This window comes from Lynx rufus, unplaced genomic scaffold (genome assembly GCF_022079265.1).
Source record: "Lynx rufus isolate CCGP_SWC_20201006 ecotype Redwood Valley unplaced genomic scaffold, mLynRuf1.p SCAF_3, whole genome shotgun sequence".
NCBI classification, from domain to species: Eukaryota; Metazoa; Chordata; class Mammalia; order Carnivora; family Felidae; genus Lynx; species Lynx rufus.
In genome coordinates this window covers 161,690,649-161,716,126 of record NW_025814845.1, presented here as the reverse complement: position 1 = coordinate 161,716,126, position 25,478 = coordinate 161,690,649, and the positions used below count along the sequence as shown (strand labels likewise).

The 25,478-nt window shown below is 47.9% G+C and overlaps 1 protein-coding gene across 1 annotated transcript in view; it reads left to right on the top strand.

Annotated features, from left to right (window-relative positions):
• The first annotated feature begins 1,918 nt into the window (after window positions 1-1,918).
• The window catches only part of ANK1 (ankyrin 1), a 107,400-nt gene continuing 83,840 nt past the window's right edge, over window positions 1,919-25,478 (top strand). Inside the window, exons 1-2 of the mRNA XM_047090815.1 lie at window positions 1,919-2,435; window positions 9,376-9,477. Coding sequence (XP_046946771.1) covers window positions 2,397-2,435; window positions 9,376-9,477 — 141 coding nt within the window. The 5' untranslated portion in view covers window positions 1,919-2,396. The remainder of the gene's footprint in view (window positions 2,436-9,375; window positions 9,478-25,478) is intronic.

Below are 25,478 nucleotides of genomic sequence, written 5' to 3'. Positions count from 1 at the left end.
TATAAAGAACTGTCAAAACTCAATAATAAAGCAAACTGACTTAGAAATGGGCAAAAGGTTTGAACAGATATGATACCAAAGAAGATATGTGGATGGGAAGTAATCCTCTGAAAAGATGTTTAACACCATTAGCTATTAGACGAGTGCAAATGAAAGCCACAGTGAGATACTACTGCACATCTACTAGGATTTCTAAATTAAGATTGGCCATACCAAGTATTGGCAGGGATGTGGACCTACTGGCACAAGGGAGGGATCATGATGTAGGAGGAAATTTTTGGAGGTGATTCTAGAGGTTCATTATCATGACTGTATCATGATGGTTTTATGGGGGTATACATATACCAAAACTTACCAAATTGTACATTTTAAATACACTGTTTATGGTATGGCAATCAAACCTTAATATAGCTGCTAAAAAAGTGGTCTGTGTTTCATGGTGCAGTCAGTTGTATCGGTTTTTGAAAGTAGTCTGCATATTCTTTATCTTCCATTTGAGTAGGGCGTTTTCTCTCTCTCTAAATATTAATGTTGAGTGGTGCTTTAGAATCCCTTGAGATACTACACTGGGCTATGATCAGGGCTGTTCCAGTAACCATAATTTATTAATTGAAGCTCTCTATGTAGAGGATTTTAGCATATCTGAGAGACAGTTTTAAGAGGCACGGGACAAGATACTTGTAGGGACCTGTGTGTTAACAACGTGTGCATGGGGAGAGAAGGGCTGGGGTGACTTCTTATACTCAGACACCTTGCCCTTTGGTACAGCAGTGCAGGTGTTTTCCACCCCCCTTTCAGTGGTGGCCTATCCTGAAGTTCATCCTCTAATGATGTTGAGGGCCTCAGACCTAGAAAGTTCTGATGCTGCAGTCTTCAAATACCAGTTTTTTTTTCCCACTCACATGGAGAGGATTTGGTTGCATTATACACTTCAGATCCCTCTGTTTTGACAACATATGGACCTTTTCTCTTGATCTTTATTTATCCCACTTGTTTGGAACTTTTCTTTAATTGTTGAATGGCTTTGAAGAGCACTTTACTTTGGAAAACACTCTCAGAGTTTTTTTCTAACCTTCAGGAGCATGCTGCACATTATCTATTCCTGGCCCTGAGTACACTTTTGTTAGGAATCTTGCCAGTGCTGTTAATGGAAGGGCTTTGGGTCAGCTGCACCCTCCATTTACTAGTGGGGACCATGGTCCTGACTCTACCTGTCTGGGCTCAGTTCCTTTACAAGCTAAAAGCATTGTCTACCTTATGGGGTGGCTGTGAGGATTAATTAAGGTAAGGCAATATGTCCATCACCTAATAGGTGCTCAGTGTGTTAATTCCTCACCAACACACACAGCTTGGCCATACCTATGTGTCAGGGCAGGAGGGGTGGAAAAAGAGCATTTAGTGTTATTTGAAGAGAACATGAAGCCGGGCTCATGATATAAAACATCCATGGTCTGAACAAGCAATCTTGCCCCGGGGGGCCAATTACCTGGCATTGCTTTTGCTGACCACTTCTAGTCACCTGTTCTTAATAATCTGGCGTAGCCCCCAAGGCTTGGCCACCTCCCCTCCCCGCCCCCCCCCAGATGTTTTTGACATCTGCCCCTGAAATGACCTCAGGAAAAGGTGAAGATGGTCCCGGAACAGAAAACTGGGAGCTTACTCCAGCCGATGTTTCATTAACACCAGCAGACTTGAGGGATGAGGGAGATAGTAATAACAGATCTGTGTACTGCCTCTCAGCTTCATTTCGCATCGCGGCTCTCTGGCAGAATCTGGAATAGGCTGATTAGCTGGTATCTCAGGACACGATGTAAGAGCTCAAAACATGCAAATTGGTTATGGGGCATAAATAGACTTTGCTGAGCTCACCCTGGCCGTCTTTGCAGGCTCCGGGGCCCGTTCACTAGGGCAGTCGGGGCGGCAGGAGGCAGGGCGGGAGCGCCATGCAGCTTGGAGCTCCTCACCTCCATTGGACGTGTGTGCCTCCCTTCTGCAGCGGCAGGACGCTCGCTCCCCGCCCGGCCGGCCGGCACCTGCAGCTCGGGCCGCACCCCCACCCGCACCCTCCACGCACCCCCTCCTCCGGGCTTGGCAGCAGGTGCCTTCTCTCCGGAGATCGCTTCGCATTAACTTTCCCACCGGACATAATAATGGAGAGAAAATGAAGAGATCCCATTAGCGGCTGGCTGGCTGGCTGGCTGGAGGGCGGCCGGGCGGCCGGGCGCAGGGTCCGGGCGCCCGAGCCCGAGCCCGAGCCCGAACCCGAACCGAGCGGAGGGAGCCTGTATTTTTAGCCAGATGCCGCGTAACTTGCTGGCGCTCCCAGCGCCGCCGAGCAGATAACGGGGGAGGGGGAGCAGGGAGCCGGGCTCGGATTTCAGCGCGGGCGCCGGACGATGGCAGCGAGACAGGGCAGGTCCGGTCCAGACTCTGCGGTGAGTGGACGGCCTGCTCGCGGCCGCTCGGGCGGGGAGCTCGGCGCGCGTTGGGCGGCCGCCGTGCGGGGTCCGGGCCGCAGCGCCCCTGGCCGCCGGCTGCGGGTCCTGCCCGGCTCGGCGGGAGCCAACTTTCGGGCGGGTGCGGGGACGCGCCCCGGTGGCCCTTCTGCTGCCTCACGCCAGCCGGGCGCCGAGGCTTCTAGCAGGATCCAGAGGAAAATTCCTTTGGCCTGGAGGCTGCCGCCGCGCAGGGGCCGGTGGCGGGAGGCGGCCCCGACCTGTGGCCGGCCGGGGCGAGGCGGCGCACGCGGGAGCGCGGGGAGGAGACCGGGGCGCGCGGGGCCCTCGCCGAGGCCGTGTCCCCTCGCCCCGGAGGACAGTCCCTCCCAGCGGGTTCTGCTGCGGGGGGCGCCTCGCTCCCCTCGCGAGGACTCACCCGCACCCGCGGGGATGCCACGGCCCTGGCCTCGGCCGGAGAAGCGGCCCCCTCGCCCTCCACACATCTGACCCCTCAACCTTAGAAACACTAGTGCCGGGAGGTCCAGAGCCAGCGGGAAATGAATGGGGAGGAGAGCAATGTTGTGTGCTGGGGAGCCCCTGCTTTCCCTGTACCCTGTCATCCTCCGGCCTCCCGGGTGGCTGTGTAACATCCTTGTTTTGGCAATGGGGAAATTGAGGTCTGGGAACTTGTGTGAGGCATAGCATCAAGTGGCAGAGTGGGGCTCATGCCAGGTCTTCCCAACATCAGGGTCCACTCTGGCTGCTCACACATCACTGCATCACCCAGGCTGTAAGGTCGGCCTTAGGAAGTGCCCAGGAATGGGCAGGGTTCTTCCCAAGGCCTGGCCGTTGTGTTGGGAGATTATAAGGGAACCAGGAGCCCCTGCTTGCACATTTTATTTCCTTAATGACACCTTTAATATGTTCATTCTATCTTTGCCAATGGCAAGTCTATCTGACTGGGGCTCCTGGAGACAGTTTGTGAGGCTTTACCAGCACAACTTTTTGGAAAGAAAAATGAAAAACTTAATGAAAACACGCACTGTGGTCCAGGGTTCACTTCTGATGCTCCTAGTCAGGCCCAGGGTTCACATCTGATGCTCTGTAGTCAGTGGGATAAAGGCAGGGGCCACACAGGTGTGCGCACTGGCTGGTGCTGCCTTTTCTTCCTGAGAAGCCTAACAGGGGCCTAGGACTAGCCAGGTGCTGAGTAAGAAAGAACTGTCAGATGTGGAGGGCAATCCCCGAATACGAGCAGACAGCTCTGCATCTGGAACTTGGCCTCCCTTAGTCTTCTGGATGTGCTGCAGCAACCCCAGGAATGGATCTAGAATCTGTTCCCAGGAGTCCTGACAGTGGCCTTGTTAAAGAAACTGCATTTTGCTCAAACAAAACCCCTGGGGAACGATCCGTTATCTATATTATCTTATCAATGTTTACTGATAGTAGCTCAGTTTCCATTCATCTTTTTAGACATGAATGTTGCACTAAAAGGCCTTGAGAAAGTAATTCATGATTTGTTCTGGGGAACCTTGGGCCATCTCCAGCCCCAGGGAAGGTATAAAGAGGCCCTGGGACTCTCTTACTTAACCTGAAACTCCACTTTGCTTGGCCTCTGGTGTTTTTGAAGCCCTCACTGCTCATGTGTTACAGGCATGCTGACATTTAGCAGTGTGCTTCCGGCCTCTCCCTCCCAGGACACTGGAGCCCCCTCGGCTACTTATCTATTGCTATATTCGTATCACCCCACTCAGGAAGTGCAAGTTTAATAATAGTCTGGGTGTCTCAGGTAACCAAGGGTTCACCTCCCTTTTCCGAGCAGCCCTTGATGAGAACTCGAGTCCCTTCCTTTCCCCTCCATTACTTCCTCTGAAGTGAGGGCCAAAGTGGGCTCTGAGTGCAGGTGGAAGGCTTCTTTCCTCCAAAGCTGAACTTGAGAGGAACATTATGAGCACTAAAAATGATTGACCCGTGGGGCAGTATAGCACAGGGGTGAAGAGAAAGACCTTAGAGTGTGGCTACTTGGATTCAACCCCTGGCCAAGCCATGTATTAGCTGTGTGACTCTGGATAAGTTACTTAACTTCTCTGTGATTCAATCACCTCACCTGTGCAAAGGAGACAATAAGTATACCTGCCTCATGGGATTATTGGGAGGAGCAAATGAATTAGTTTATGTAAAGTGTCTAAAATGTAGTAAGGCCTTTAGAAAGGTAAACTTACTTTGTTATGAAAGGAAGTTCAGGGACATCACATGGATTAACCAGCATGGATGTGGGCTGAGGGCACAACAAAAACCCCTTCCTGCCCTCAATGCAGGCATGAGCAATTTTCTCACAGGTAAAATTAGCTTGAAATGAAACTCAAGATGAGGAAGGGATGAAGACACAAGCAGGCAGGTTTAGCGGGGTGCCCAGAGTTCCTCGGTGGTGATGCTGGGTTCAGGGCCCTTGTGGACTGGTTTTCTGGAACACGGTGAACAGCTTCTGCTAGGTCCTGTATCTAGTTCCCTTGAACAGAGAGGTCTCTCCGAGGCTGCCCCACATCCCAGGGACAGGTGGGACTTGGGGAGAGCCAGGAATTGTGCTCCAATTTATCAGAGCTCAGAGACAGTCTGGTTAGTATTTGGTCATTATCGCCATCATTATTTTCCTGGTTAGTATTTACACTGGTAAACATTCTAAATGGATCGTGTTGGATTCATTTGACTCTCTTTTCTGCCCTATTGGATTACACACACTGTTCCTGGATGCACCAGGAAATTGCACCTGGGACAGGTCATTGAATTGGAGGTAATTGAATTAGATGGATGAGCAGCGTGGGCTCAGAAGAACAAGATGGTGAGAATGGGCCTCATATTCCAACCCAGGGTCATTTGCTCTATAGGTTAAATATTCTCTGGCACCTGGGAAGTGTTCACTGAATGCTAGTGGAATGAATTAGTGAGTACGTGCATGCATGCATGAATGACCCCTTTATAACTCTGTCATTTGTTTTTCAAATCATGAGGGCAGGGACCTATATTCTTATTTTTTATTCTATTTCTCTTTGCCCTAGCAGAATCCTGGACTTGAAATAGGACCTCAGCAAATATATTGTACAATTAAACTGAGTGATACACAGAGAGAGTGACACCATTATCTATAATTCACCTGTAAGATACCCTGAGGATCCTGCTAATGTCCTGACTACTCTGTGCCAGAGAAGACCAAACAGAAAATGAAAAGGCCTTAGCAATTGAACTTCACCTCTAACTGTATAGGTGACTTTAGCCAGTCACTTTATTCTCACCTTTGGTTTTATTATCCCCAAAAGGAAGGACTGGGACTAGATGATCCCATCCTAGAGGCCTGTCTTGGCCTTAACACAGCCCTCAGGGTTAGAGCTGGGGCCTGCCTGGGACCCTTCCCCTGCCATGGATTAACTGTTTGATTGGCCAAGGCATGTGGTTCCTTCCAGCCCCTACAATCTGTCAGGGCTGCCTGGACACCCCTCAGGCTTGAGATTGCTGAGAGTGCATCTCGGGATCAAGGGCAGTGGAAGGGTGTGGGCTTTCATCAGGGAGTCCTGGGCTGAATCCCCGACAGTTAATTGCAGAACTTGGGCAAGTTATTAACCTTTCCAAACCTCAGCTTCATTACCTCTTAAATGGGGATGATAATTATACATACCTCACCGGTTGTGATAAGGATGGAAAGATACCCTGTTGATAAGACGCCAGCTCAATGACTGGTGTTAATGCTATAATTTCATTATTATGTCATACAAGCTATACAAACTACTTCACCTTCCTCAGCCTCGTCTGGATTGGGCTTCCCTTCCCCTCTATTTATCTGCTTCTCTGTCTGTAATAAATATTCTGTCTCACTTCCCAGAGTCAGTACTCTGAACAAACAGTGTCATTAGTGATATTGCATTGCTCTTACCCATCATGCTCAGGTTTTCATCCAAAGTCCTGTTATTCTGCTGCAGAAGATAGTTTGGGGAGGTGGGCTAGGTGGGAGACGTGTCTCTCAAACATTCTCATTCTTAGGGAGTAATTTAGTATTTTTCCTAATAGTTGAATCCAGACAGACTTTCTGATTCAGCAGGCACAAGTAGACTTCTCTCTGAGCTATTAAATCTTGAGTCTGATTTCTCTGGGAATCCAGCTTATGGGGAACCAACAGAACGATCCTCACTTCTGAAATATTTCCCCTACCACAGATGCCTAGCCGAGGAACCCTGGGGACATTAGGTGCCTTGTGTTTTAGGCCAAGGGAGATCTTGGCCTAGTAGACCATGCTTTGAAGGATTTCCAAAGAGGTATAAGATTTGGTCCCTGTCCCCAAGAAGCAAAAAATTTGGCTGGGGAGACAGAGAAAGATATATTTAAAATACATTTTTAAAATACAAAACCAAACTCCTGGGGCACTTGGGTGACCCAGTTGGTTAAACGTCTGACCTCAGCTCACATCACGATCTCAGTTTGTGAGTTTGAGCCCCACATCGGGCTATCTGCTGTCAGCACAGAGCCTGCCTCAGATCCTCTGCCCACCACTGCCCCCCTCCCCCCGTCTCTGTCTCTCTCTCTCTCTCAAAAATAAATAAACAAAAAAAATTTTTTTTTAAATCAAGCTTCTATTTCTAGATTTAAAGATGGTAAATATTGAGCATCCAAGGACAGCATCATAGAGGAGATAGGAGCTGATTTGGACCTGAATTGAAATTAGCAAACGAGAGTGTCAAAGGGCTTCAGGGTCCCACGAATAATCTGGGTGTGGGCCTGGAGGCTGACAGACTGGGAATGCCATGGGAAGACAGAGGAGAGAAGAGCAAGGGGCTCTTCTGCTGGCTATGTTGGGGGACTGTGAAATCCAAGCGTGTGTATGTTGTGAGTAGGTGAACACCGAACTTGGGTTTGAGCTTATATAAGGGAGTAGGGTGGGGGCATGTGGGGTCCTGGAATGTGGGAGGGTTGGCAGGAAATGGCGAGGCAGGGGTGGAGTGGGGTTGGCTGAGGGTCAGAGAAAGGAAGCAAGTCCTGGAGGCCTGAGGAGGCAAGATGGGAGGGACGGGGACAGTCCCCCGGGGTGGAGGACCAGACCTATGGTGAAGGTAGTGTCTGTAAGGGTGGAGAGTCTTTTCTGCCATGGGTGAACTGTTTAATTGGCTAAGACATAGAGCCCTGATTTGGGGAGAGGATCAAGGTTTCATTGTAGAATATTGTGTGAGATCGTATTTAGGGTGAGCTTCAGTAGTGTGTGTATCAGTGCGCTGTGGCTGCTGTAACAAATCACCATAGACTTGCTGGCTTGAGACAGGTATTTCTTCTCTGGAAGCAAGAAGTCTGAAGTCAAGCTGACACAAGGCCATCCTCCTTCTGGAAACTTTCGGGGGAAATTGCCTCTTCCAGCTTCTGCCCGTTGGTGGCTTCCTTGGCTTGTGGCCACACCATTCTGACATCTGCTTCAGTCTTTCCATCAAGTTTTCTTGTGGGCGTGTGCGTCTCCTCTTGTATCTTTTAGAAGGATACTTGTCAGTAGATTTAGGGCCAACCTAGGTAATCTAGAACAGTCTTATCTCAAGACCCATAACTTTATTGCATCTTCATAGCCTCTTTTTCCAAATAAGGTGACATTGCCAGGTTCCAGGGATTAGGGCACAGACATATCTGTTGGGGCCACCGTTCAATCCACTACAGCATGTGCTCTGAGGAGGGAGCATGAAGGAAGGAGACAGAGTACCCCCAAATGGAGAGGAAACCATGAGGTATGGGTGGGTCTCCTGGAAGACTGGCACCACGTGCTTCATGGATGGCCTGTCATGTGACAACACTTACACAATAAACTTGACCTGAGTGTGCACCGTGTGCCAAGCACAGAGCTCAGCACTTGTGCTGATGGGATAATTGTAATAATCTATAATAATACATATTATTTCCTTTCAGCTTCACAGCAAAGGTATGAGAGAGGCTGTTGGGCTCCTGCTCTGAGCCAGCCTCTCACCCCGACAGAGCTCTTGCTCTGCACTTGTCTGCACTCACTGACTTTATTTGATTGTCCTCACCTCTCATGCTCTCTGGCTGTCATTCATCTTTAACACAAACAAATGTTCTGGTGGCGGGGGTCTTGATGTGTGTGGGGTAGGTGGCCGGGCGACGGCTATGGCGGGGAACTGCTGTACTCTCATGCAGGAGAGCTCCTGAGAGACACCTGACAGCTAAAGCCCACGTTAAGTTGACAGCAGAAAAGGAGGTCGAGCTCATAGATTTCAGAGCCAGGCTGTGCTTCTTACCTGTCGTGTGACTTGGCCCAAGTCACTTCCACTCTCTGTGCCTCGGTTCCTCGTCTGTAAAATGGGGACCACAATACCCGTTACTTCTTGGGGTTTTCAAAAATGATGATTAAATGCATGTCGATGTGGGTATGTAAACGTATATTAAGTGTGAAGTGCTGGGAGTGGTTCTTAGCGCAGGGTAAGTAAGTGCTATGTGCTGTATACTTAACCAAAACCACAGAAGAGTGCCGAAATGCATGTGTTAGGTTCCTGTGATGCCAGCATCTGTGGCTTCCTGGGGTCAGGTGCTATGTGATACAGGTTCCTCTGTGAGGACGAGGAGCCCTTGGGAACACTGACACAGGCAGTGCTGAGCCTTCGATGTTGGAACCGGGTCTCTCTCAAAGACTGGTCTGTCCTAGGTCCTAGCCAGGAGTGCTTGCTTGTAAGGATACCAAAGAGAAGGGACGGTCACCTTGAAGGCAGCCTCACGTTCCAGATCTGAGAGCATTCCAGACAGGGACTCTAGGCCCATCTTACAGCTGGGTGCCATGGTGGGCACCAGGGTGCCGTAACAGGAGGGTGTAGTGACCTTGGCCCTTCTCGCAGCCCTCGGCTTGAATGGGATCTTCAGGTTGTTACCACAGAGCATGCTCACAGCCGGCTGTTTTTCCTCACAGGCCGATGCGGCTACCAGCTTTCTGAGAGCAGCAAGATCGGGTAACTTGGACAAAGCTTTGGATCACCTGCGGAATGGCGTAGACATTAACACCTGTAACCAGGTAAGTGGGATGGGGGCAAGCACGTGGTCTCTGGAGAGAGGCTCTTGTCTGATGCCATTTTCTGACAGCTTTAATCTGCCTCTATTAACCTTTTCCCAGTGGCCATAAAATTCCCCAAGGGCTTCGCCTGCTGAAGGCCCTGACCTTGGTGTTCACATCCCAGATGCAGTCCAGGGCCCTGCAGAGAAGGGCCTGATGCCTGAACAGTGTGGGCCGGGCCCAGCCTCCATCCCCTGCTGCCTCTTCCCTCAGAAGTTGCCTTGGTCCCTGCTGTGGTCTTAGAATATGTGGCCTTTGAAAAGGGGCAGGAGGAAGGGCCTTTGAAGGATGTTGTATCAGTGGTGACATTCAATCTCCTTTGTCCACTAGCGGCCTTTGTGGGTTCTCGCTGAGCTTAGAAGGAAATAGTGATGACGCCTCCCTTGCTCTGTCAGGTGTTGATAAAAGCGAGTCTGGCTCAGGCTGAGAGCCAACGTGGCTTGAATGGATTCTCTGGAGGTTCCCAGTGCTATGCAATGGGTTCGGTTTCAGGATGGGGTAGTATGGAAACTTAATGTGTTCAGGACAGATTGGAGGGCCAAAAATCAGGTTTTGGGCCAAATATTTAGGAATTGACTGAACAGAGAAGAAAGTATGGTCTAGAAAGAGAACAGGGGTACAGCTCGGGTGTGTGGATTGGATGACTTTGGTGTGGTTTGTCTGGTTTGGCCAGCCAATTAAGTTGTTGGGGTACATGTGCTAATTCAGTTTCTAATGTAGAATAAATATTTCAGTTATATATATATATATATATATATATATATATATATATATATTACTATTTTAACCATTAAATTGTTTTTAATTGTGGTGAAATACACATAACATAGAATTGACCATCTTAACCATTTTTTAAATTTTTTTTTCGACGTTTATTTATTTTTGGGACAGAGAGAGACAGAGCATGAACGGGGGAGGGGCAGAGAGAGAGGGAGACACAGAATTGGAAACAGGCTCCAGGCTCTGAGCCATCAGCCCAGAGCCCGACGCGGGGCTCGAACTCACGGACCGCGAGATCGTGACCTGGCTGAAGTCGGACGCTTAACCGACTGCGCCACCCAGGCGCCCCAACCATTTTTAAATGTACAATTCAGTGGAACTGAGTGCGTTCACCTTGTGGTACAACCATGACCACCATCCATCCCCAGAACTCTCTTCATCTTGCAGAACAGAAACTCTGTATCTGTTAAATAGTAGCTTCCCATCCCTGCCTCCCCCAGACCCTCGCAGCCATGAATCTACCTTCTGCCTCTGTGAATTTGACTGCTCTAGGTCCCCCATGGAAGTGGCATCATGTGGTATTTGTCCTTTCATGACTGGTTCGTTTGGTTAGCGTCTTCGAGGCTCATCGTGTTGTAGGGGGCTAGAGATGGCTTTTACAAGCCAGCAGGGCCAATTCCCGGGAGGCAGGTTAACTTTCCCAGGCCACATGCCCCTCTCCCCCTGCCTTCTCAGCCGTTCTTCCCTGTCCCCTCCAGCCTGCTTAAAATGCCATGTACCCCTTGCTCTTTCAGGGCAAGACCCCATTTGGATTCAGTTGGTTTTCTGTGGTATAAATTCATTAGCCACAAGATCGGAGGGGATGCAGCAGGTGGTGTGTGATGGGAAGTAAAAATAGGTGTGATATGGGGCACCTGGGTGGCTCGATCGGATGAGTGGCCGACTTTGGTTCAGGTCATGACCTCACTGTTCATGAGTTCAAGCCCTGCATTGGGCTCTCTGCTGTCAGCACAGACCCCACTTCAGATCCTCTGTCCCCCACCCTTTCCCCGCTAGTTCTCTATCTCAAAATAAATAAGCAAACAAACAAAACAGTAGGTGTGATATGAAGCCCATGGCAGTGAACTTCAGAGGGGAGACGAGCATGTGCCCTGGACTTGAGTCTGTGGATGGGGGAGGGGCAGCAAGCCCTCCCCCTCTTCTCCCATCCCTCCACCAGAGTGTACTGGCACGCACTGAGGACATCGGCGGTGACTCTAACCAAACACACAGAGCCCAGGCTTGGCCTTTGGAAAACAGACTGAAACTGCAAACCCATTTCTTTCAAGGGAAGAGGATGTAGGTACAAAAGTGTGGGGGCAGGGAGCACATCCTGGGATCAGAGTGGCTCAGGAGAGGGGGCCCCTGTTTCAACACCGCACCCTGGAAACAGCTGTAGCTGTGTTGTCCCAGCCCCTCCCCTCCCCTCCCATGGCCGAGGGGATTGCTCTCTCTCCCCACCTGGAAAGTTCTGAGGCTTTCTCTGTTCTGGCTGCAGCAGCAGAAACACAGAGGAGGGTTTCTCCGCAGTGCAGTCCTGCCTGAGGAGCACCAAACCTTCAGAGACCTTCCAAGGGTTAAGATGCCAGCTCTCAGAGGAATCTAGCTAGCAGAAATGGGGACAACTGGATGCTCATCAGCCTTGAGCCAGGGCTCATTTTCGGTGTGAAATTGGAAGATTTTGATGACACCCAGGAAACGGCTTTGTCCTGATTGGTCTCCTGCTGGTGAGGCCCTGGGCGTAACTGGCCTGTGCCCCTGCTGTCTCTTCTCAGAGTGCCTCCTGGGTTCATCTTGGGCTCGGAGAGCAGCCGGCCCTGAGGCATTATTGCACTTTACGGACACTATTTCAGATGGGCTCAGTGCCAGTGACAGGTAGCGCTTAGCCCCGTGAGGACTGAAGAGAAGGTCTAGTCTCAGACTGGTGTCTGCAGTCCTGGCTGTGCCCAGCCTCCCTGTTTCAAAGAGGAACCAGCTGCAGGCATGGAAGTGAATGTCAGAGAGGAGAAAAGGGGAGGATTCGTGGTCCTGCAAAGCCCCTCTTGGCTGGCTTGTCCCCAGGGCTCCTTTCCTCGCTGCCCACATCCTGGACCCAGTAGGTCTTTGTCTCCTGCTGTGTGGCTGCCGCAGAGGCAGGAGGTGCAGACAGTGGTCTCTGGGAAGTGCCTGTGCTGCCAGCCTCGTTCTGGCTTTAGCAGGCAGTTCGGCCTGTGCTCCTGAGTAAAGGACAGGGAGCGGGGGAAGGATAATAGTGGCCGAACTGCCACCCTCATTAAACACATTAGTACAGCTATGGGGACAGTGCTGTTGCTTTATATTGTGCACAGGGACAGCGTCGTGATGGGACTAGAGCATTCTTCTCCTCGAAACATGCATTCATTGTTTTGAGATAAAACAGGCTCTTGTCCTGGGGTCATGGCTTGACGATATGCTTTTGCTTGAATCTTTTGAGCCGGTGGACTGTGATAGCAGTAATTCATCCAATGCTAATTCTTATATAAGTAACACACTTTCAAACAGTATGTTTTGTGGAAAGAAGTGCTGCTCGCCATAATAGGAAGTAATTACGCTAAGTAGTGTAAAAAGAGGAACTGGCTTATGTAAGAGACATCTGAGTATTCAGGGCAGTTTCCTTAATGCATGGATTATGTCTCCTAATTTGTATCATCATCATCATTATATTTCTAGAAAAGAACAAATTCACACGTAAGGGCACTCGTGTGTGCACACACACACCAGTATCTTGAGATGAAGGCCTGATTCTTTCACTTATCCAAGCATTTAGACCCACATGCCCAGTGTCTTCCTGTACCTCTCTACATGTGTACAGGAATGCCAGGCTTTAGAGATCTAATAGTACAAAAAAAAAAAAAAAGCCCTAGTCCTCATTTTCTCTGAATTGTAGTCTACTGGTAGTGAGAGCTATTAATCAATCACATAAATAGACAGGTGTGTTCAGAACTGTGGAGGAATAGGATTTTTTTGAGAATATATGAGACTAGACCTAAAGTTGGAAGTCAGAGAAGACTACCATGAGGAAGAGAAAGTTGAGCTAAGGGATGAGTAGAAGTTAATGATGTGAAGGATTGTAGTGCTCCTCTGTAGAGAACAGCCTGTGCAAAGTCCCTGAGGCAGGAAAAAACGTGGAAAGTTTAAGGAAGGCCAGAGTGGCTGCAGCGCAGAGGCAGGAGGGTCCAGATGAGGCTGGAGAGGTGACATTGGGATTGTGGTGGACCTTATAGGCAGGGGCAATAATCATAATAGCCAACAACTGGGACAGCGGGTCCCAGGGCCGGAGCAGTGTGTGTGTGCATGTGTGTGTGTGTGTTAGCCTGCTGTGCCATGCTATAGTTGCTGATTGAGGAGAAGAATCTGGGGGAAGGGACAGAGTGGCCAGAGCAGCAGTGGTGGGAGGTACTTAAGAGCTTGAGACAATGGCTAGTGGAGGTATTTCAGCTAGTTGAGAGGAATGGAGGTATTTCAGCTTTTTAACAACCCGGACAGCTGTTTCTGCACATCCCGGGAGAATGTCCACCCTGCTTACAGAAGCCATGTTAAGGATTCTGATATTTATCCCAAGAGCAGAGGGAAGCAAGCCACAGATTCAAGCACAGGGGTGACGTGATCAGAGGTGTGCTTTGAAGGATCACACTGGCTACTGTACAGAAGACAGATGGAAGGGCCCAGGGATGGAGTGGGGAGGCCGGTCATGAGACTGTCACAGCCTTCTGGGAGAGAAATGTGAGTAGCTGCGATAAGGGTCAGGGCTGCGGAGACGGAACAAAGTGAGCAGGCCTGGGCAGTGAATGGTGTGGGCGAAAGCAGGGAAGGAGACTTGGAGAATGACCCTCAGTGTCTGCCTTGTGCAGGGGCTGAAGGGCGGCCCTGCTCACGGAGACCAGGAACACTGGGGTGGCCTCAGTGCATGGAAATAGGGCGAGGACACAAGGTCAGGGCTGTGCGGAGATCCTGCTGAGGAGTCTTTAAGGAATCTGAGTGAAGATATATAGTAAGCAATTGGATATTTAAGCCTGGAGCTCAGATAAGAGATCCAACCCAAAGATAGATATTTGGAAGTCATTCAGCCTTCGAGGAAGTCAAATTCTGGCGTTGGCTGATGTAAACAGGGACAGGGAGACATGTTGAACATAATCCCACCAGAGTCTTTGTGGGGGTTATTCCATGTGTGTTTGTTAAACACCTACTTTGTTCCAGGTGCTATTCTAGGCACTTGAACACGATAGACAAACTAGACAAAGTCTGTGCTCTTGTGACATTTATATGCTGGTTAAAAAGAGTCACTAAGCAAGAAAATGAACAAATGTAGAATGTCTGCTAATGAGAGGTACCAGGGAGGAGAAAAGTAAAGGTGCCTGTTTTAGATGGGGTCTTTAAGGAAGGCCTCGCTGAGGAGATGATTTTTGAGAGATTTAAAAGAAGGAGGAGAGAGTCACGTGGTTTCTGGGAAGAGCAATCCTGGAAGTGGGGCAAAGAGGTACAAAGGCCCTGGGGGCAAGAGTAAGCTTGGTGTCTGGGGAACAGCAAAGACTGAATCTTGAAGGGCTTGAGGCCATCGTGAGGACTTGGATTTTCCTCCAAGGATGATGGGAAGCCATTGGAAGCTATTACATGAGAGACCCTCAATCCGATGTAGGTTTTTAAATGATCACCCTGGCTCCTGGGTGGAGAATAGACTTGAGGCACAGAGACCAAAGCAGGGAGGCTGGCCGGGAGTCCCATGCAATGGACCAGGTGGATCCACATGGTGGCTTGGAATAAGGGGAAGACAGGGGAGGTGTTGAAGCCAGAGGACTTGCCTCCCTAGCCGTGTGGAGTGTGGTTGCCTCCCTAGCCGTGTGGAGTGTGGTTTGTGGTCTCAGCACATCAGCACAGGGGCCTGTAAGAGCCAAGGCCCACCTGCTCAGCCTAGGATCACGTGCCAATGTCAGTTTCATATGTCCAATTTCCAGAATTATTACTTACAGCAAGTCAAAACATTTTATTATAGAGGCCATAGCAATTACAAAACATCTTTTCTGGAATGAACTAATTGACTTTACATATTTACCAGTTAGCCAAATAAAAAGAAAACAAGAGGAGAGCGAGTCAGAGTCTGTGTTCTCCTGAATTCCTAGAATTGTTGGGTGAACATAGATGTACCACTGGGAACCACAAGCTGTAATTCCATAGGCAAAAAGCCTCACTGTTTGAGTTTTCTCTTCTGTTCTTATAACTCTAACAAACACTGGCTCCGTTGGCCTTCCTGATAGGAGAGAAAGTTACATGAGACCACAGGAGAAAGTTTCACACCCAAAAGAGAAGGCTTGTTGTCCACAGCACTGGCATAAGACAGCGAAGAGAGGTTTCCGGGAGCATTAGAGACAGCCTCTGTCCCCTTGACCTGTTTTATTTATCCCTGCGGTACTTAGTAACACCAGACTTACTATGCATCTACAGGTCTCTTCATTTTTCCCTGTTTTCTCCACTAAAATGTAGGTACTCAAGGGGAGAGGACTTTGATTTACTTGGTGCTCCTTATCAAGATTCTGCCTGGAGTATAGTATGTGCTCTATAAATTCAGCCAGTAGATGTTAAATCTGCTGTATCCAGCAATGATTCAACCTATATATTTGACACTTAGCCCATCTGACTGCTGTCACTTTTAAGAGCATTGTGAAATAGTCGTTCTTAGGGATAATGACTCCCTTGCACGATGATGGTTCAGATGCTGGCACCAGCCTCAACAGTTAAGTATGTGGCGATATTTGCTGAAGGATCAGAAGCAAGACCGTCTGAATGATCACGAAAACATAAACAAGTTTTAGTTCCCAAACACAGCCAACAAAAGCATGTGAAATCATGCTAGTTCCATTGGTGTTCTCTGAATTTCCACATGTACCTTCCACATGTACAAGGCGATGTCCCATCGCTGCCGGGTACTGGTTTATCATGAAGGTAAAGGGTTTTAGGCGTTTCAAATAAATGGAGCACCTATACCAATAGTTTCTGCTACAGAGTGATCGTTTCTACAGTAGCCACATGCCAAGTCTTTTGATCAGGATTTGTTGGACTCTGGTGATCGTGGTGATTACTACCTTTCTAAATTAAAGGGCCTTAGAGCTAGAAGGAGGTCATGGCATTCAGCTCTCATTTTGTAACTCAGAAAGTTGGGGTCCAGAGGTTACCTGGAACATCTTCTGGGCTTTATGAGTTTCGATTCGGTGAGTTGGTGGTAAGAAGACAACCTGAAGTTTCTCTGCAACTTCATTGATTCCACAAACATGTATTGAGCACTTACAATGAGCCAAGTTCCTTGCTGGAGGCTAAATTCATTCATCCCCTTCTGTCGAAGAACTCAGAGGCAGGTAAAGAAGTCCAGCTTGTAAATAGAAGGTTATGAATTCAGGGTCCTAGGTGCCAGCCAGAACAAGCACAGGATGTTTTCATTGTTATTCATGCACTGAGCAAACCTTTATTGAGCTTCTCTAACATGCCAGGTGCTGGCTTCTCAAAGGTGAGTGAGTCCCTGTGACTGCTGTCATTGTTGCCTCTGGTCTGGGCCAGAGACTAAAGTGCCAATGAGTTGGGGCGCCTGGGTGGCTCAGTCGGTTGTGTCTAACTCTTGATTTCGTCTCAGGCCATGATCTCACAGGTCTGTGAGATCAAGCCCCGCATCAGGCTGTGCACTGACTGTGCAGAGCCTGCTTGGGACTCCCTCTCCCTCTCTCTCTGCTCCTTCCCCACTTGTACTTTCTCACTTTTTCTCAAAATAAATAAATAAACTTAAGACCAATGAGTGAAAGAAAGGCTTCGAAGAAAGAATAGGAGTTTGCCAGGTAGAGAAGTGGAACGGGCAGTTGCAGTGTGAAGGAACAGCCAGGCAGCGGCAGGAGCGGTGGGGGGCACAGGGCAGCAGGGAGATCGGTGATGTTGGGGTAAATGAAATGGAAGAAGGTGAGGGTGGTGGTCGATCAGGCCAAGGGGGTTACGTCTAGATCAGTGTAGATACAGAGTCTGTTACTTTTCTCTGTCATCTTTTTCTTGCATTCAACTCCACAGTCCCCTAATGCTACGAGTAATCACCCCCAGTTCACACAGAGAGCCTTCCCATATGATAGTATGGGAATATCCAGCCTCTTAAAACTTGCCGCCAGGTTGCGGCTCTGGAATAGCAATGAAGAAAGGAAGAGAATATATGATCACAGCCCCCACATGGGGAAGTGGTGTTCCGCAGTGTGTGGTTGAGCAAGAGAAGCAACCTGATTCCCCTATTCCTTCTAGAAAAGGCATTCGTGAAAGACAGGACTTGAAAACCCTGAGTTAATTTAAACAGCTAAATTCCCTTTGCATCTCAGCAGAAAGAAGCTATTTGATGTGCATCTGGGTAATTCTAATGACTAATTTGTAGTTTTAAAGTCAGTTGATTATCTCATGAGTCAGAGTGACCTACAGTGTTTAATAATCCCGGATCCCAGCTCTGCTGTGTCTTTGCTTTCCCTAGCCCTTTCCAACCCATGACCTCACTTCTCCCTTGTGGGGTGGGCAGAGAGACAAAGAGGTGGAGAGTCTTCCTGGACTAGGGCCAGGGTCTCCCAGCTCCCAGCCCCGGTATCTGCCCTTGCGCTCCCCATGTGGAGCTGAGCCGTTCAGCAGGGCTGGTTACTCCTCTGGGGAGACCTTCCCTGTGCTGGTTTCATTTTTAGTTTCCCTTTAGTTAAGGAAGAGTTAACCGACCAGTGACATTAACAGGTATATCTCTGGGATCCTAGAGACTAGGAAAAAGGTGAATGGCATCATTAAGAATGATCTAGAACGTATTTTAAGGAAAGTACACCCCCAAGCTCCACTTTAGGCTTTGATTGCCGTAGATTTATGACGTGAAAAACAGTTGCGATAGTCTTGAGAAACTGAGAGAAAAATGACAGCTCTGTGTGTGTGTCAGGTTGCATGAAGGGGCGTTCGATTCCACAAACCCTACGGAGCACACGCAATGGCCAAGGCCCCATGCTGGGACCTGTGATCCAAAGGCAGGGAAACATCAGACCTCAGAATGTCCCACTTTGAAAGACACAGACACAAGAGCAGATAAAGGCAATTCCATGGGATGAGGGCTTTGATAGATTATTGTCCAGTGCCTTAGGAACATGGCTTATTGAACAATTCACTTCTGAAGGGTTGGAAACAGGGCATGGTGTGGCAAAGAGAAAGGGACAGGGTAAGTCACAGAGAAAAATGACATTTGATCTGGGCCTCGAAGGAGGATTTGCCTCTCTGGTTATTACAGGAAATGCTAAATACAATCCCAGTTCTTTCTCATTGGAATAGACTATGCATGTGAATTTGCCTGGGATTATTCTCCTTTGATTATGAACTTTTTACTATAAATGTTTATGTTGTTTTTGACAACTCGTATCCCTGATTTTCGTTGTGGTGTGATTTTTAATTTAGCAATACAATGAGTTCAGGGTAGCTGTTTCAAAATTTATGCTATACAGAAATATGTGAAGCCTTCTGTGAGGCTCCCCCCCATTTCCCCACCTCCCCCCCAATCACTGTGAACAATTAGGTGTGAATCCTGTCATTCCTTTCTCTGTGCATCTCTCTACATGCATATCTTAACTGTTTTCTGAGAGCTGTTACATTGTTTTACTGCAGAATTGCGAGTTAAGAGGAAGCCAGGGCATCGGAGCAATCCTACCATTTTGAAAATATGTAGACTGAGGCCTGAGAAGTGAGGTGACACATCAGGAGGACAGTTTAGGGCTTCAACTCCTTCTTCAGTGCTCTGTCCTCTGACCTTCCCACCTGCCCTGCCTCCCCCCCCCCCACCCCGCCCACTGCCCTTTTTTGGAAGGTCTGGCTCTTTTTAACTTTTTAAAGGAATGCCAAGGTCTCTGGCATAGAAATTCTTTCTAGTCCACAGTAGATATTCTTAGCTACTGAGCTGAATTGCAGAGTCCCTTTCTCTCATTAACTTGAGCTCACACTTCCTCCTCCAGGCTCCCAGAGGGCCTTCAGCCCCTGCAGCGGATCTGCTGCGGAGCCACAGGGCTGCTCAGTGTGGGGGCTGTTTGCCTTGTGTCCCGGGAGTAGAGAGAAGGTGATCCGGGTTGACTCATCTCCTTGCAAGGCTCTGAGTAGTGTGGGTTTCTTTCTTTTCTTTTTCTTTCCATTTTTTTTTAAGATAATGAAAACCATTCAAGTGTTTTCCCTCCTCATGAATACCTATTTCACTGGATCACAGCTACCTGGGAGGAGAGCTAAATCTAGGCTGTAATGAAGCAGAGGAGGGGAAAGTGCTCAGAGCCAGTCTTGTTCCTTTCCATCTGTGCCACCTCTTTCTGAGTGTGCACCAGCCCTCAGTTTCTACTCCTAGTCTATCTTCCCTGTCCCGGGGACAAGGACAGGTTGACAAAGGACAAAGGACATGGCAGTTGCTTCAGCCCTCTTTGGCTTCTGATTGATTACATTCCAGGATCCTATATTTTTAGCAGACCTTTCCCACCAAGCAGTCTCTTAGGAGCCATTCAATATCTGGGTTAGACAGAGGCATCAGGTGGGGTGGCCCTGCTGGAGGTGATGCCTGCCCTCCGGAAGAGGCTTCCCCATCAGCTGGTTCCCATGTGGGGTTGTCATGGTTTGGCAGCACTCTGGGACTTCCATCTTGGGGTAATCTCAGACCTCCGGTAAAACTTGCACCTCTTGGGTTCTTTAGAAACAGGAGGGTGTGTGCGCTCAGCTTCTAATGCGCCCGCCACCCTCTCCCACCATGGCCAGAGCCCAGAGTTCCCACTGCACTGGTCCCTCCTCCCACAGCCTTTTTTTCTACCACTACTCCCTCCTACCTCCTGCTTTTCTTTCTGAAATTTTAAATGCTTTTGAACCTGTAAAAAAAAGTTACAAGAACAATACAAAGAACTCTCACATCTCTCTCACCTAGACTCTCTATTACCATTTTACTGCATTTGTTCTTCTTGTCTGTGTCTATCTATAGTATCTACTATATATGACATAATTCCCCATCATCCTAAACATTCCAGTGTGTGCCACCCAATAGTAAGGACACTTTCCCACATAACCACCCTCCAGGCCTTCAAATCAGGAAATCAGCATGGATGCCACACAACCATCTACAGACTCCATTAAAATTTTGCTGACTGCCCTGATAAGGAGAAATTGTTTTCCCTTTCCCTCACTCTTTTTCTCGCCCTCCTCCCCGCTGCCTTCCTTCCTGACTTTCCCCCAGTCTTCTTCTTTCTCTCCTTCCCTTCCCGCCTGCCCCCAGTCTTCCCCTTCTCTTTCTTTCTCTTTCTCTGTTCTAAGAGTCTTTCCAGACTGTGTTTAGATGTCATTTCTCACCAGCCTCCTTCAGTCTGGAATGCTTCTCAAGTCCTTGCCTGTCTTGCATGTTTTCAACAGTTTCCATTCTGTAGTTTGAACCTGTGTCTGCTGGTGTTTCCTTATGGCCAGACCAGGGTGACGCATTGTTGGCAGGAGTACCATAGAAATCATCCTCCCTTTCCATCCCTGGTGATGTTAACCTTGGTCATCTCTTGGTGTCATTGATTTTTCTGTTTGCAGTTGATCAGTATTGTGTGTGTGTGTGTGTCGGGGGGAGGGATATTCTGATATAATGCCAATATCCTGTTCTTCATCAAACTTCCAGCCACCAACCTTGGCATACATTGATACCCTCTACTTGTATCAGCTACCACTATGATGGTTCCAGAGAGTGCTTCTCCATCTCTATCATTTCTTCTACATTGATTAGCTGGTATTCTACTAAAGGTTAAGCTTTTCCTCCTCCCCTACTCCCTCACTGATTCTTTCCATTCTTTGTTTATACCTGTTCATACTCATGGGCTCCTATTTTATTTGATGGGTTATATGCCGATACTCTCATGGTTTACTTTGATGTTCAAATCTAAATGAGGCCAGTAGGAGTGCTTTCAATAGGCTGGCTTCTTTGTTCTTTAACATGTCCTCATCATGTCCTTCCTTTCTGGCACCTGTTTGTCCCAGGGTGATTTTGTACATCCCCTGCCCCAACCTTGGATCAGCCATTTTTCCAAGGTTCCTTTTAGTGGAGGATGGTATTTAGACACCAAAATCTGGTCACTTGATGCACTCATTGCTACTGGTTGTCATGTGTCTGTATCTATACATCTATATCTAGTTCTGCATCTATCTATGTATATATATTTTTAAATCCATGAGATCACGTCAGTACTTCCAGGTTTAGTCCAACACCTCAGACTTCTATCTAGCCCTTCCTCTTCCCATGTTTGTAAATCCCTTCAGACAGTCAGGAACATGACTGCCACTAATTCCCATCATCCTCAGTCTGTTCACTTGTTTGCTCAGTGTAACAATCTTCCAATCACTCTAGCAGCCCCCTCCTCTTTCTCAGAGCAGACATGCTGCTATCAGCACATCTGTAAGGCACCCTTCTGGTTCACTGCCCTGCTTCCTCAGACAATGACATCTCTGGGCTAGGAGGGGAGAGAAGGGAAGAGGAAGAGAAGGGAAGGTAAGAAAACTCCCATTCACTTTTGATCTCATTTCTGTTTTGGCTGAAAATTTAATGCAGGCACTTTGGGGAAAGGAATCAAAATTTATAGTGTTCTAGTGATCTTTTTTTGCCAGCAGCTTAATTCATTTCCTCATATAGTCAGACTATAGCAATAGTCACTCCCTCTTTCCCGTTCTACTACCTCTTTTTGGTCCCCATTGTCTCTGCCTTTGGTCTCCATAGTCTGCCTTTCTTTCTTCCCTTACTTGCTTTCTTGTCAGTCTCAGGATTTGGAGTAGAAATGGCAACCATTTCAATCCTTTTTTCTTTCCACAAGCCCTGTTTAGATTCTTATTTCCTGTTCTGTTTCAGGGCGGCAGACTTGCAAATATATAATGTCAGTTATCTTGCTCCACAAATGGGGACCAATAATAGAGCAAAGAGTACAGGCTTGGTGTTATTTGGAGATTTAAACTTCTGTGACATAGAGTCTGATCCTAATCTCCTCTGGACAGATGTAGCAAAATCATAGAGAACCCAGACTGAATAGGACAGTGGGACATTAAGTATAAAAACCTAAGTGTATGACCTTCTACGTATACATCCTTGTCCTTATGGGCAAGATCTTCTGATTAGTTCCTCACTGACCACAAGAGTAAAGTGGAGTGTTACAGGAAGGCAATGTTACATAGAAGCCCCTCTCGCCTACCTCTCTTTTTGTTCTGGGGCCCTCAGACTTGTTGCCTTTCTCTGCCACTGCTCTTGGCTTGTTCTTCCCAAGATTCCAGTCCTTTCCTTCGCCATCAAAACTTTCCCTGGCCAGCGCTCCATTGCTCCATGGATGGCAGCTAAGTAATCTGATGAGCTGAACTAGTAGGTGTTCATGAATTTTAAAAAAAATCATGCTTCCTGGATACTATACATTAGCATGTTAGCTTAAGTCCTCTAGAAACACACTGCTTGGCTCAAAGAAAGAGGATGGGGGACTGAAACAGTAAGTTTCAGAACACATGGTGGGGTGGGGGGGGGAGGTGGGCCTCAAAGTCCTCAGGACACAACTTGGGGCTGCCTGCTCTGGAGGGGCAGGGTCTAGCTATGGCTGTGGGTAAAATAAACAGCTGTGAGAAAAGGAGGTAGAAGGGTTGTGTGTCCACATGGGATAGTAAGCAGCCACTTTTGAGATGTTCTTGCAGTTTTAAAGAGATACAAGATCTCAGGACCCCACAGCTTTTCTATTTGAAACCACCTTCTGCATTGGACAGGATAAGAGTTAAATTTCTTGTGACATGTCTACTGTATTTGTACATTTAGAAATCAATTAGTGTAATTGGGGCAATCAGAGATGCTAAACAGAGGAACAATTTACTAAGAACAAATGTCTGGAATTGTGTATTTTGCCAATGGAATTTCTCACAGTTGGTAAAAGAAAAATACTCCAAATTAAATCATTCAAGCTCAATGTGACTTTTTTTTCCCTTTTTCTTCTTGTTAAAAATGTTAAAAGAAACACAGCCTGGCTGAGATCTCCTCTCCCTCCTGTTGGACAGATTGCCTCTCAGAAAAATCCTCTAAGTTGACATTTTACCTGAAAAAGAGCAAAGGCACATGAAAAACTCCAGGTGTGTGTGCTTGGCATGAATATTTTTTACCAAACAGGATCATAAAAGGGTTGTCTGCTCTATTAGGACCATGTGAAATGAGATCATAGGGGGCCGGGTAGTCTTAGAGACTTAGTAAAGGGAGTATGTAGGATGTAAAAAGCTTCAAAAAAACATTGTTCCTACTCCTACAATGAGATAAGCCTGGATAATCTACAAAATTATAATTTGTCCTGAGCCCATCAGAGGGCTGAGACCACACTGTGCAACCAAGTTAACTGAATTCCAAAGAGGGATAAGCCCCTCCAAGGAAAGGGCCACCATTTTAGCTGCGGCAGAGTACGGGAGAAAGAAGCAGCACTGTACAAACCAAATGTTAACAAATTCTTAAAGGTCAGTGTGAACTGCAGTGTGTCTGGAACCACATGCCTCCAATGGGTGCTCATGAGAAATATTGGGGAAAGTCAGGAGACCAGAGAGAGTCTCCCTCAGTGACACAGGAATACAGGAGACACTAGGTGGCTCTGGAGGCAGGGGTAGAGGCAGGAACAGACAGGTAGAGGCAGGAACAGACAGGCAGGGGTAGAGGCAGGAACAGACAGGGGTAGAGGCAGGAACAGACAGGGGTAGAGGCAGGAACAGACACCTTCCCTCAGGTGAAGCAAAAACAAACCCTCTCATCTTCAGATAATGGGCAAAAATCCATTCGTTGTGCAGAGGAATTGAAACAAACTACCTCTGCTCCTGGGGAGAGGTAAGAATATTTCCTACATCACAGACCCAGTGGTGCCACAGGAAAGGTAGAGCCCAAACCCCTGTACTCCTGGGGGGAGGGCAGGAGACCATCATCCTGGCCCAGTAACTGTCATGTGCCAATAATGAACAGAGAGGTCTATTACTGCTGAAGGAGGAGCAAGAGACTCCCACCCAAGCCCAAGTATAAAGATATGATGTGTCTTGCTGCCACAGACAGGAGGGGAAAGAGTACTTACTTAAAACAAGAATCCTACCTTTGAGATCCAGGTGCAAGAGCTTTTGAGGTATTGGTTATAAGACTGGGGCTGGGCCAAGACGAAGGAGAACTTCCCTGCTGCCTCCCTGCCCCATGACAAGGAAAAGCATATTATTGCTGGGAGGGGGGCAGGAGCATGGAGAGAGACTCCAGCTGAGGTGCAGGCATGCAGGGCTGGCTGAGAGCTGAAGGGAAATCAGGAACTCAGGAATCCCTCCAACACCCCAGCTTCTACTCTAAGCTTAAGGTGACAGCAGCCTCCATCTAGAGGAATTTGAAGGCTGTGGTGCCCTGAAGGTAACAAGACTCAGACCTAAGTCAACTTCTGACTGATTGGCTCAGATCTCCCCACCCCATACTAACAACTTCACAGTAGAGGTAGGTCCACTTGAGGACCTTGAGACATAAATGCTATTTACTTGAGCCTCTATTACCTTTCTACACATAATGTCTGGCATTCAATTAAAAATTGCAACACACACACACACACACACACACACACGAAACAAAGCCATTGTCAAGAGGCAAAGCAATAAACAGAACCAGACTCAGAGATGATCAGATGGCCTTTACAATAACTGTGATTAATGTGTTAAAGGATCTCGTAGGGAAAGTGGATAGCATTCATGAAAAGATGAGGAATTAGAGAGATGGAAACTATAAGAAAGAATCAAATGAAATGCTAGAAATTTTAAAAGCCCCAGTGTTTTTGGCAGTAAGGCATTTCTTTAATAGAGTCATCAGTAGATTGGGCACAGATGAGGAAGGAATCAAAGAACTTGAAGATAAGTCCATAGAAATGATCAAAATAGACACAGAGAAAAAAGAATAGGCAAAGAAAAAAAAGAACTGAGCAGCCAAGAGCTGTGGGAGAATCTCAGTTAATTGAATGTACATGTAATTGGAGACCAAGAAGGAGGAATCTAAGAAGAGGAGTATGGCAAGCTGGTGTTTTCCCAAGGAAGGCATGTGGTTCAAAAATGGCCACAAGATGGGGCGCCTGGGTGGCTCAGTCAGTTGAGCATCTGACTTTGGCGCAGGTCATGATCTCACAGTTTATGAGTTCAAGCCCCCTGTTGGG